The sequence below is a fragment of the Falco peregrinus genome, chromosome 11, assembly GCF_023634155.1.
Source record: "Falco peregrinus isolate bFalPer1 chromosome 11, bFalPer1.pri, whole genome shotgun sequence".
Lineage (NCBI taxonomy): Eukaryota > Metazoa > Chordata > Aves > Falconiformes > Falconidae > Falco > Falco peregrinus.
Window position 1 is genome coordinate 10796544 of NC_073731.1, and position 13988 is coordinate 10810531.

At 37.9% G+C, this 13988-nt stretch overlaps 1 protein-coding gene across 2 annotated transcripts in view; it reads left to right on the forward strand.

Annotated features, from left to right (window-relative positions):
• Positions 1-13988, forward strand: part of CRIM1 (cysteine rich transmembrane BMP regulator 1) — a 188329-nt gene that overhangs the window by 161430 nt on the left and 12911 nt on the right. For both annotated transcript variants that reach the window (XM_055816289.1, XM_055816288.1), the window contains 3 exons: positions 4843-4964; positions 8189-8398; positions 13440-13655. In XM_055816289.1, the coding sequence (XP_055672264.1) occupies positions 4843-4964; positions 8189-8398; positions 13440-13655 (548 nt within the window). The remainder of the gene's footprint in view (positions 1-4842; positions 4965-8188; positions 8399-13439; positions 13656-13988) is intronic.

Below are 13988 nucleotides of genomic sequence, written 5' to 3' on the forward strand. Positions count from 1 at the left end.
ATATTATTTTTTGGTAGGTCTATTCCATGTTATTGCCTGCTTTTCATAACAGTTTAATTTCTACCTCATGACAGCTGATCTTCAGATAATGCTCATTTGTAATTTGTTTTTTTAGGATTTGTAATGAAGTTTACTAATGTTGCAACTCAATGTTTGATACTAACACTCCTTTAATTTCTGGTTCACTTCAGAGTTCTGTTTCACACTTGTTAATAAATGCTGCAGGTTTTTATAACAGTAATCTTAGGGTAGTATTAGAAAATTATATATTTATATATATCTTATATAAAATATAAGAAAAGTAGTCCTTTTCTTAATATGTGGGTTTAATTAACTACGGAGAAATCAAAATATGGTAGATCCCAAATGATCAGAAGATTCATAGATTTTAGAAAAATAGAAATCAAGCTGTAACATAGTGACATTCTCACAGATTAGTCAGCTCTGCTCATGGATGGTGCCAGTGACCAATTTATGTTCTCTCTGGTTGTGCTTCCAAAGTAAAAACACAAGGAAAAATGAAGAAAAAGAAAAAAAAGGAGGGTACCAGCTGTACACCTTCCTTTATTCTTCATGCTATTTTTAGCCATAAAGTCATATTCTACTTGCATGAATATGCTAGTTGAACTCCCACTTATTGCCCATACAAGTTGTGCGTTGTGCATGGTGCTGAACTGTGTGTGTGTGACTGGCAGTAATGTTCTTGATTTAAGTCTACCTCATTCATGACCAGACCATGTATAACTGCTAAAAACTATAGTATTTTCTTTGGTCCTCTTTTCTTCCTTAGCTTTCAGTAAAGATGAACCCCTTACTACTTCTTACATATATTTTTACTCTGCAACTTCTGATTTTTACTTTCTTTCCTTAAGTAAAGGTTTCTCTTTACTGTTGTCATTTATGCTACTTTTTAGTATTGTTCAGTTTGCAGTGACATAGGCTGTTCCATGTGAACTGAATTAATAAGCTTTGATGCATTCAGAAATTTGTTACGTGGTTCGACGGGTCTGACTTCCATGGTGTGTGTGTCTCATGAACTGTGGCTTAACTGGTCTTCTAAAGAAAGTTGTGAGCAAAGATGAGGAAGAGCTTTACGTGTAATTGGAAGATGACCCTCAGGTTGCAGTGAATTTGACCTGTGATATTAAGTTATACTCTGGCACAACAGTATAAATCATCAAGAATACCTTTTTGAACAACACTCCCAAAAAAATCTGAAATCATTCTATTGGCCTTCTCTTGTTGCACTCCATGTGAGATGTGCCTGCATTATTGTGAAAGTCCTTAAAGGAGAAATCTCTAAAAATGAGAAAGAGAAGAACCCAAGAATGGAGCCTAATATACTTTGCACCTTAATAAATTGATTTTCTGTGTTTGAGTGCAGTCCTCTTGACCTACAGAGTCCTGTAGTTTGTTTGATCTATGAGAATCATCCTGCTAAGACTGGTGCCTAAGCACTTTAGGTGATTATTGTTCATAAATCTTTGGTATGTGTCAGTAGTAATCTAGCTGACTGTATGGGGAAATCTAAAGGTGTCCGTGCCATCACCTTCAATGTGGACATACCTGAAGCTTGCATTGATGCTGTCTGTCAACCCAGAAATGCTTCAGTCTTCTGAATGAAAATCAAAGAGGACTGAAGAGAAAAAAGATAGATGGACCTAGCTTTATATAAAGAAATCGATCAAATCATTCATTTTGCTGGAATGCTTTTCTGTAATAAAGAACTCATGTCTCAGTTTCTGAGAAGGATAGGAAAAGGCCAATGAGTATTGTCCATGAGCGGCAAGAGCACTTTAAACACAGAGATGCTTAGTTGTAGGTGCAAGTATTTTTCAGTGTCGATCATGTGTCAAGGATAATCTGTTAAAGGATACAAATTTGAGGCACAAATCCCAGCGATTTTCTAAACTCGTGAAGGAAGCAGCCAGTGTCTGAGAAATTGTGTGATACTGTCACATAGGAGTTGAAAAAATTTAGAAAAATAGTAAGGTTTACGATGTTGAAGAAGATAATAAGACAGGCTTCATTTCCTAGATTTACTGGTCTTTGTACACCTGAGGGAGACTAAAATTACAGAGTAATACCCTTCAAAATGGAAACTCAGATCTTCTAAAATGGAAAGTATCTGGAATTTAGTGAAAAAGAAGAAAAATGGTGAACAAGTTAAAGTTTAAAAGTGTAAATATTGAATCTTGCAATTTGCAGTTATTGATTTAAAGTCCTAGACATGATAAAAATGACACCTTGATCAGACATTGATTCCCAGCGTATCGGATGGGGACCATATAGTGACTTGCCCAGGCACTCCCCAGTCCAAGGCACGCTGCCTGCCCCACCATGCCATACCCCATCCGGAGTGGCCCTGGGAGGTTGGTGAAAACATCGCTCAGGTCAGGACTGCTCCATGGGCTAGCACTGAACCACATGATTTGTCTTCAAATAGAAAGCATTATAAAAAAGATAATGTGCAGCTTCTCACAGAATTACAGTGTTTGTTAGAAAGAGTAGTAATTTCTAGCCTGTATGCATGACTTATTTAGTGTATTGACCTACAGAGGAAAACTGCAGATTTCTGTATGTGTTTTCTGCAGTTAGAGAAGCTGAAATGCACTCTTCTCTCTCTCCTTTTTTTTTTGAACTAAAGTGTACATAAAACAGTTGTATTAGAAAATCTGTGTGAACTATATAGCAAAAGCATTTTATAAATGACAGCAAATATTAATGGGCATAGTGTGGTAGCTGGGAGTAAGATAAAGATGTTTGAAAAATAAGCTGATTTCAAGCTGGTGCTAGTGTTTCAGGAACCCTGTCTTTGGGATGATCTTTCCCTTCCATTTTTTTACATCTGAAAAAAACTGAACTTCAGACTTCTTTTTTGAGCTAAATGGAAAATAATCTTCGATGTAAATTCTGGTTTAAAATGTAGTATGTAATCTAATTACACGCAATGCTTGGCTGCTGTTTTTGAATGCTGAGTGTTTAGTAAGTCTTAAGACGATTATAAAAACCAACAAAACTACTAAGCATTGGAAATGAGCACCCTAATCTTGTCACTGTCTATAACATACACGAATAATTGTCTGAATTAAATTAATAACATTTAAATATAACTATGTGTGTAACAGTTCATAGTATGAAGAGCTAAAATTGTGGTAAGAACTACTTTAAGATCATTTCCCATAAAGCCTTACTTTGCTGCCAAAATTATTTAGATTTGCAGTTGTACAGTACATTTGTTTGGTTCTTTACTGTTACCATGCCAGTTTCTTTTCTAAACTAGCAAGCCTTATGTGACTTACAAGCCTTTTATGACCATCAAAAGTGTGGGATGTAATGAAAGACAAATCTCTCTTTTAATGTAAAACTTTGGTTACAAATAGGACACTAAAGGAGCAAGCATTAAAAGTATATTAGAGAGTGAAAAGTTAAGGAGTAATCAGCATGGGGGGGGGGGGGGTGTTTGCTTTTTTAAAAAATAACTGTTAGAGCTTAGTAACTGGAAAATCTGAGTTTGTGCACCTTTAAAGAAACCAAGGACTTTTCAGAATTGTCTGAAACAAACTGCTCAATAGGTTTCACTGTGTGAAGACTCTACACATTAATGGAAAGAAGCATTTCTTTTCTTATGAAAAGTGCTGTGTTTGCAGAGGTTTAGGAGGAAAAAACAGATGGATAGGAGGAGAGAATGTCTTCCATTCTCCGTCCTACAGTATGACGATGTGTTTTCCTCAGCCTTTTAATTAAAAGTTAATTTTTTCTAGATTTTGAAGTCAGGCTTCCTAGAGATTTACATACTTTATTTCTTCTCTATGCCTCTAGGTGTTCTTCTTTAACTTCCCACATTTTGTCTTTTGTTTGGGGCTGGGAGGGTTGTGTGTGCATTTAATACTGTATTATTCAATGAGGGATCTGTCAAGTTTCCCGATAAATGTTTCCCAATTTTAATGAGTTACCTCATTAGAGCACTATTTTTGTGAGCAGACTTGTGAAAATCATTTATTGGGTTTTTTTTCCCCTCAGTGTCTTGAACTTCTTCATTTGAAAGACACAGAAAATTACTCTTATCTGTATATGACAAGAAATAGTACAGCTATGCCTAAAGTTTAAAACATTATCTGTCTTCCTGAAAAAAAGACAAACATATTCAGTATAGGATTCTCAGAATCTGAAGAGATGCTTTCAGGTGGTGCTCTAGACTCCTGCCTAGATTCACTTGGAAGCTTGGGAAGCATTTGTGTTCTTGCTTCTCTGTACTCTGCTGAAAAGTTCTCTGGTTGTCTGTGTTTCAAAATTTGTTGCTGTGAGGCTTCTACCTTTTTTTATATGGGTTACTGGCATTCCATGTGCTAGTTTTCAGGTAAGCTTTGTGTCTGCTTACTTTTTCGGGAAACAGCTGTAGTTTTAATACACAAGAGAGGGAATCTACTGTACTTGTTGTTGGAGGAAAAAAGTTAGCAATAATTTTGTCTTATAAAAGCGCAGTCATTTTAACTGATTCCTACCTACCCCTCCAACTTCTTCACAGTTTTAGAAGTTTTTCTTTCTACATTTTCTCTTGAAAAAAGGATTTTTCATCAGTAGTAATCACAAGCACGTATGTCTATATTATGTGCTATGGCTTGAAAGTGAAATGCAGAGATTTTGCCAGTCATGTGGAGGAGGGAGCACATGCCAGGGATGGAGACCTGTACACCCCACAGACCTGCTGAACATCAGGGTGACAGTTAATGATAATTTTCTTTACTTGATCAGTTACTTCTTTAGGGGATGCTTTTGCTTTAAAGATACGACATGTAAAAGTAACCTGCTGACCTTTTACAAATTATTTTGGTTATCTAGGAAGAACAAGCATGGCTGTGAAATCTGTCGGTGTAAGAAGTGCCCAGACCTGCCTTGTGGTAAAATCTGTCCGATGGGCTTCCAGCAGAACAATCACGGCTGTGTTATCTGCAAGTGCAGAGGTATGTGCGAGTGCATTACCACCTCTAATTACAACTAGTTTTCAAAGCAGTTGGAATCTAGAGCAAAAGAAAAGGAATACTGCACAGAATACGTAGGAATTGAAATACAGTAACTGGTGGGGGAGTCGGTTCAGCTTTGCTCAAAGGAGTGTATTATTTTGCAGGTGTTATTATCTGTGTTCATCTGGGCATCAACAGAAAGCCTCAGCTCTGCTTCCATCTCCCATTACAAAGTCAGAAAAATCAGTTTGTTATCATTAATAAAAATTAGATCAGGCTTTTAGTAAGTAACTACTAGCAGTAAGCTAGGTTGGGTATTTTTTTTCAGTAGCACTGTTCATCTTAACTTTTTCGCCATCATCTTTTCTTTACAAACTCAACTTTTTGGATTTGATAGATGCCCTGTACACCACGTAAAGTTAGAGTGCTGTTTCTTGGACAGTTTTCAGGCGGTCTTGAGAAACAATGAGCAGAGAAAGCGCTTACCCAGGAGAAAGCACTGGGTATTCTAAAGCTAAAGATTTCACACGTGCCATATCCCAAACTTGAAACCACCAAATCTGAGGTAGAGACTGAAATATGATGTTCATTGGTTGTCTGCTTTAGTTTTGTGCTGCTTTCAACATGTCTCTCTTTTAAGATATTTTCAGTTTGTGTTTTGTATTAGTCTGGGTATCAGACTTCCTTCATTGCTCACCTCTGTGTGTTGCATTTAATAACTTCGTTTGTCCTCAGGCTTTCTCTGATCCTAACTGCTCTTTCATGCTTATTTTCTTTGATTCTTACTTGTGTGGTTTGATTTCTAGCTATAGGCAAAGAAGTTTGAGTATTTTCCCACTGTTTTGTGTAATAACTCCAGTCTTAACTTTTTTAGCAGCTATTCCGATGCATATTAAGAAATGATAATACATTAGAAGATAAGACAAGCTATGGGAACATGAGACTGGAAGAAGGTGTATGAGTTCCTGAAGTCACTGTCCTCTAGTTGGAGGCAAACTTGCAACCATAGAAATCAGAAGGACAGGGCTGGGGTAGTTTTCTGGAAGAGTCCATTTCTCTGCCCTCACATAAAATAGAGTGTATCTGGATAATCCTTGACAGATGTTTGTCTAAGATTTAATTTATTAAGAATCTCCACTCTCAAAACGAAACAAAACAAAACCTCTAAAATAATGTTTTCCAGTGTTTACCAATATGTGACATTTTAAAATAAATTTTCTAATATATGTGTCTCCCTTTCTATAAATTGCACCATTTACTTCTTGTCCTAACTCAGCAGACGTAGGGAACAGCTAAGCATCATTCCCTTTTGAATTTTTGCAATATCTAAGAGGTTGCAACTGGAGCTCCCCAAACATTTTTTGAGATTTTTTCCTAGGTCAAATAAACCCAGTTATTTTAGTCTCCCATTACACTTCAGAAACTGCATATTGTACTTCAGCGGTAGCAAAAACTTCAAACTAGTAGAGATAGTAGCACTGCATTTAAATTTACAGTGGTCCTGTACTTGTATCTTATATTGAACTTGCCTTCCCTGCAGTGATATCACATTACTGACTCATTTTTACTTGTGAGCTACTGTAATCCCAGATCTTTTCATACCTCTAGTTATCCAGTTATTCCCATTTTGTATTTGGGCCCTTGGTTTCTGAAGTATTACCTTTTATACTAATTTTAATTAAAAAATGAAAAGTGCAAACAATTTTGGGTTGTGAAGTTAATTTTGAATAGTTTACTATATGCTTGGCTTGTTTCTCAAAATTTTGGAAGCTATTTTAGAATATTTCAAGGGAAAAAAAGATCAGTTGCATCAGATACTTTATTTATTAAGGAAGGGGAAGGGTATGACCATCTAAGACACTTGTGTGTCAATCATTTTAAACTAGGACAGTATTTCAGTGATACTAACTCAAATAGGAATTAATATTTACTCTGATAGTAAAATACAAAAATGCAGTAACTGAATGTCAGTTTTTTTCATAGTATTTCTGTTTGTGCAATGGGATGAAGTTTGTTCTAAGAACTATTTTATCCTTATGCCATGGCTTTTTAATTCACAAAAGGATATACTAATGTAGTTTCTGTATATTGGGTTCTCATTCTGATAACATGCATCAAACTTTATACCATCTGCCTACCTTTAATAGATCTGCCACAGCTGAAGAAGTGCTGACCCACAACATTAGCAACAAACAAACAAAACCAAAAAACCCCACCCTTACTAAAATTACATATAAACATGACTACTTTTCATACTACATCCTTTTTTAAAAGGAAAATGAAATAAGCGACTTAATAGAAATAGCCTTATTTACAGATGTGTCAGCAGAACATGGTTGACATACCACTGAAAACAAGTCAGTTCACTGACAAACTGATCCTAAATCCTTCACTATCATAATGATGTGGGTGAGGGAGTGCTGGGCTCTGACTTTACTCTGCTGATTAAGAAAGAATGTATTGAGGCTGATTCCTGCAGCACTTAAATACCCCTTAAGAGAGAAATGAGACTTTATCCTCCTTAGACCAACTGCTTGTGTGTTCTGGCTGAGTGCAAGTAATGCAGCAGTCCAGTGCTGCAGTCTCATCTCAGTAAAAGCTAGGAATGAGGGATAAAATTGTCAAAGCACTTACCTTCCAGACATCTCATTTACCATAGTAATATAAACAAATAATTTCTTGTAGGTGAGTGTTTTATGAAATATTTCCAGTATCTAGTATGACCCTGTTAGAACTTGCTTGTAATTTTTTGTCATTCATGATAAAAGACCATCCTTAGCTCTTGTAAATGCTTTTATATTCTACTTGCTATCAGATACGCACATTATAGATAATCTAATACACTGTAAAATTTAATGGTTTCATTTTAAATATGCTTTGTGCTTCGTTCTGTTTCCCTCCATTGCATTTCTTTTTTTTCTTAAATTACTTAGTGGGTTTTGCATTTCTGTATGATTAAAAAACAGTATAGGTATGCAGAAAGAAGTGAAAATATTTTCCAGGGAAATACATTCTAGTACATCCTGCCATCCCCTCCAGTATACCTTTTAACTGTTTCATGTGTGTTGTCACTTTATTTCTAAGTATAAATGATAGAATTATTATTCACTTGGTCTTAAATGTGCTTTAAAAATAAATGCAATCCAGGCATGAAAGTTGGTGTCGTTTTTTCCTAAGCAACATACTCTTACCAGGAAACTTCATTTTCCTTTGATTTTGTGCAGAGGCAACTGCTTCTCTTATGCCTCCCGTTAAAACAGGCTCTTGCCTGTCAATGGATGGGCGCCGACATGAGAACGAGGAGAGCTGGCACGATGGCTGCAGGGAATGTTACTGTCACAATGGACGGGAAATGTGTGCCCTGATCACCTGCCCTGTTCCTAATTGTGGCAACCCCACCATACATCCAGGGCAGTGTTGCCCATCATGTCCAGGTACCGTGCTTGTTTCTCTATGCTTTGTAATCAGGTTTCATTTTACATGTGTTCTGTTTCCTAGTACATGAAGATAATCTCATGCATCGTTCAGCAATAGGTATACATGAAGGTTTCTATGCCCAAATATAACATGATGAGTGTCTTTCATTGAGATTTCAGATGTGAAAAATGGGAACTTAACTATTTAAAGCACGTGCATGTTGTGGGTGCTTACATGTTAATCTCTGACACATTGAAATCTTTAAAGTAGAAAAACTTTCTGGTCTATATTAGCTATGATAGAAAATTCATACTCATATACAATTTTGTTACCTATAATAGCAAGTATTATAATAAGCCATTGCATTTTCTTTTTTTTAATTTGGAGTTTTATTAAAATTCATCTCCTGATGTATGTTTCACAAGCCCTCAGAGGAGTACATATTTGAACAGACTTCTTAAGTAATTGAACAACATAATTCTCTGTTCTGAGGGAAGGCTCCTGTGCCACCAGCAGTAGAAGATTATTTCAATACTTTCAGTGGGAAGGTGGTGTACAATTAATGCTGCATTTCAGTACATTTTTAATAAGTGTTAATGTGAAAAACATCTATGAAAGATGTTAAAGAGTGTGAGTAGAGTGTAAGATTCATGCCCTCTGTCTTCAGAATGATTCCTACAATATTTTTTCTGCGAAACAGATTCTTTTGTAATACAGTGATACTGTCTGTGACTTTATTGGAAGTCATGTTACCAGTAGGAACAACCAGGCTCATGATACTACTATAAATAGCAAAATGGTAAGACAGCACTGGCAGGGTATAAGCAATTACGAACTGTTTCAAATTCTTTGTAAGGAACGGGAAATCCTGGGGGCAAAATAAGCAGCCAGAGCCTGTTTCTAAAAGTGACAGAGAAGAGTGTATCGTCCCTAGCACCTAAGGTAACTAATCTCTTTAGATTCCTTAGACAAATGGTGATCTCCAATCTAGTTCACCTTGTGATAACTGGAAAAACATAGTTCCCAAAAAGGTGGGAGACTCCAAAAGGTCTGCCTCCCTTCCAGCCTTTTTCAGCCTGCACCAGTCTCCTCCCCTTAGCGTCAAGGCTGGGGGCTGTGGTTCCTGTGGTTCCATGGCCAGCTGTGGTGTTGCTTTTGGCACTGGCTTTCAAGGAGCCAAAGCTATTTTAAATACTAAGTAATTTAGCAGTGCTCACTGAGGCCAGGCTCTTAGTGCTTAGCATCTTAGTAAAGAAAACCATTAATGAATTTTTTAGCTGAGATGGAAACACTAAGGAGGATAATCCCATCAGTTACCCACACTAGGGGAACAATCCCTCGCTCACTATCTTCTCTTCTGTTATTGAGTTTCTGGCTAGTCTGACAGGGAATTTAGAGATCATGTTTAACGGGAACCTTAGTGTTTTATCAGCTTAGAGCACATTTTTTTGCCACAGCAGTGTGCCATGTTGGTCTGTATGCATCCCATCAGATATTGTCTTTCTTTCCTCCAGCTCCCCACACACAAGCACATCCAGTCTGTTTTAAATAATCCAGTTCTCTGCCCTATGAAACCTCGAGCAGGGGGAGAAAACAAAACAACAAAAAGATTCAATGGCAAATATTGTTCTAGGAGGAGCAGCCAAACAGCAAATAATAAATACAGAATATCGTATTCCTAAAGTCATGTTACTAGACAGGGATGTTATTTTCCACTTGCACTAGCTGGAATTCAGGGCTGCACAGAAGTTGCTGTTGGAGTACCTGCAGCAGTCACTCACCTTTCACAATAATTTGTGTATTATTGTAGGGGATGGTATACTTCATATGGATGGGCACAGGTTAGCGTGTCAGTCTGGCGTTACATACTCATTCAAGATTCAAAATAAAAAATGTAGGTTGGTTGTTCCGGTTCCAGCAATTCTGTTGTTAGGTCTCCAAGACTTATTCCTGATTTCACTCTATTATCAGCATACTTGTGCACAGTGATTTACCTAACACATACAGAGCACCTCAGAGCATTCAAATAAGCGTAATGTTAATTTTGGTCTTTTGGAAGCACCAGTGGTTAGTTACATTGTGTACAGAGAATGAGTTTGGGTAAATCCATTCTTAAGCCCAATGTTCATGGAAGAAACATCAGTATGAGATTATCTTCCTACGCTATACATTTCTTGTGGATGAGATCAGTGTCTGATTCTGAGCATCAGCAATGTTGGTCTCTAGTATAAAAGAGCAATTGCTTACCCAGTAGTGCCCATTCCCTTGAGGTATAATGTCTGCACAGGTTTCTCTGATGTCTTTCCTGCTTTCGAGTACTGGTCACCTTAGCTTCTGTGTTAGCAAAGCCATACTTGGTGTAAACTCTTACAATGCAAGGGCAGACACAGCATTTTTTAAGTGATTGCATATCTAAGTGCTTGAATTAATATGGCCAAGTTAGTCCCAGTGTGGTTTTCTTTCCCCACTGAGGTTTTATATTTGTTAGAAATGTACTTCTGATTTTATTTTGCAATGTATTGATTCCCCGCTGATGTTAAATAAATATCGAGGCTTTCAGTAGGCAGGAATGCAGTTTGGAATTGTGAGACTGTGAACATATCACTCGAATGTGTCTGGCATAGGGATATTGAAATGATCAGCAATCCTGATGTACTGAGTTTTGAATTGCACTTTAACTGATCAAGAGGGAAGTGGCAGCTCTCGAGGTAATTTTTCAGACTGAACAAAAAGTTAGTTTTCAACAGAGCAAGGTATACCTTGACTGCTGCAACGTTCATTTTAATTGTGTTTCTGTATATTAAGAGATTTAAGTGGGCTGTCGCAATGCTTTTGAAAAGCTCCAGGTTTCTTGTAGGATTTAGAAAGCCATTAACTGCTAGTGTTTTGCAGAGCCACACTGTCCAGAAAGCATGTATTTGTTTGGCTAGTTGCTCCTTCAGAAATATTGTAGCAATTGAGTTGCAGTGATACATCAGTATCCATGCAGCAAAGGGACCAGTAGGCGATACTGTATGTACAGCAGTACTATGTGGTTACGCTTTTCTGATTATGAACAGTGTATGAGCTGTAGTAAAACAGGCCTGTGACTGCAGAGAACTAAATGTGAAGGAGATGACTCAGAAAATTTCCAGATAAGAATTAGTATTGCTTTTGCCATGTTAGGATGCTATGCTATAAAATGTAACATATTGTTCCAGCTGAAATAAAAACCAAACAGTGACAAGGCAGCGGACCAGCTATCTCACTTCAGGTAAATGCTGCTGGCTGCTGAATCACATACATAGTTCATAAATGTAAGCAATAGGAAAAGCATAGCATAACCAAATAAATGAAAGATAAAATAATTCCCTGGAAAAAGAAATGTGCGAGTACTTTGTGAACGGAGTATGATTGGCCAGAGTCGGGATCCTTGAGTTCTACTGATCATTCTCCAGAAATGAAAACAAGTAATTGAGTGGTGTGTCTTCTGCACGGCAATGCTGTGGAGCACAGGGCAGAAACACCATTCTCCAGGCAGGTACAGCAGTGCTGCCGATGTGGGGCGAAGCACGTGCACTTTGTGAGCCTTGGCCTGCCTAAATGACTAGAAGAGGAGCAGCTGTCCATTTAACTTTACTGTCCTTAACAAGATACTTGCATTAGGATGATTTTCACATTAAGCGTCTTTATAATTGAGTAGAAGAGAGGGACCTTCAGAAGGTGGTTTAGAGATGTAGTGTTGTTACCTGGAAGCCACTTTCTCTTCCCCTCCGTTCACAGCACAGGGAACCTGAGGCAGCTCAGTTCTGAGTAGGCCCCTTAGTTGTCCAGTGTTACCTGGGTTGAATTCAGGCTGAAGGACAACATCACTTAGAGGCCTGAAGCTTCATGTTGCAGCACGTAGCTTTCAAACTCATGGCTTCTGCAGCTGAATAAAACATGCTGTGTGAGGCATCTCGGTTCCTATACACAGTGCATGGAAAAAGCTGGTGGACTCACTCCAGATCCAAAGCAACTGCATGTTAAGCAGGCAACTAGTATTGCCCTCAGTGCCCCTTATGTGGGAGTGGGCTGCTGATGCATTTTAAGCAGGCTGTGAGGATGCAGTTCGTGCCATAACCTTTTCTTGATTTTAAGTGCTTGAACACTTCCAAAGTGCAGGACAGGTTTCTTTTTTCTTTTAAAACACCAAGAGGTAAAAAGAGTTCCCCCATTTTTTCAGTACCCCTGTGGCTAGAGGACACTCATGCTGAACAGGGAAACAGCTTCAGTTCCTTTCTTAACTTGAAGGAGGTCAAATCTGTGCTCTAAACTGCCAGGTTAGAGGCTGGTGGATCTTTTAGCCAGGGCTGTAGAGGTAATGTAATTAATTTTTCAGAAAGGAATTAAGGTTCATTTGGTGAGATACAGTCACTGGAAATATGAGTCTACACACCCTAGCATCTCCTTAGGTCCAGTTTTTATTTCAAAGACTGCAGATTTCTTTTTTTTTTTTAATTATTTAATTATTTTTTTAATGGAACGAAGCACTGAAGCACTTCCACCAGTGTTAAGTGCTTCCTGTTTCTAGGAGTTTGGGTAGGGGGTTCTGTGTTTAATCTGGCACCAAATGCTACAGACATGTATCACTCAGGAAACTTTAAGACAGACAGTTGAGTCTGGACTTTCTAAATCCCATGTGAAAAGCATACCTATCCATCCTTTCAGGAATTGCACTTACGCTTATATTTAGCAGTTAAGAAACTGTCCAATGAGTACAGTTTTTCAGAAAATGACAGGTGTCTCTTCGAATTCCTGTGTCACTGGTTGGTTTGATTTTTTTCTGAAATGCAAGGAATGCTTCAAGACTGATTCTCAAATTGTTTCTTGTTTATATTTTTCCCTTCTTCCATGAGATGCAGGTGACAAAGTCAAAAGTGACATAAAATTGAAAGAGCTTCATTAAGAATATATTTGTAGCTGGTTTTGTTACTCCTAGTATTGTCAAGAATAACAGACATTACTAATCTTGGGTACATTTGTTAATCATTAGAGTCACAGTTGATTTTGCCTGTCTTCTAATTCTGTTTTTCCCAGATGAAATCATTGTGCAGAAGCCAGAGCTCACTAGTCCATCAATCTGTCATGCTCCTGGTGGGGAATACTTTGTAGAAGGAGAGACATGGAATATTGATTCTTGCACGCAATGTACGTGCCACAGTGGACGTGTCCTGTGTGAGACCGAAGTCTGTCCACCTCTTCTTTGTCAAAACCCCACCCGCACACAGGACTCCTGCTGTCCACAGTGCCCAGGTATATACTGACAACCAGAGTCCTTTCATCACAGTCCTTTCTTGATCTGAGAACGTAAGATGTGAATATTGAATGTTTTGCTATGAGCACAGCTGGTTGTGGTGGTGCCTTTGTTCTTCAGCGGTTTGGAGTGAGAGCCTGCAGTCCTCTGTTTCAACTGCAAAACTGGACCGTGTGCAAGAGATTATCTTACATGTAAAGGGGGTTGTGGCCCTGGAGTTTGAACATCTTTTAAGACAATCTAATAATGTAGGGGTTGCATGAGAATCAGAATCCTTAGTTGGAAGATCTTTGAAATATGCACTGGCTCATTTATGGAAGCATGCAGGATTA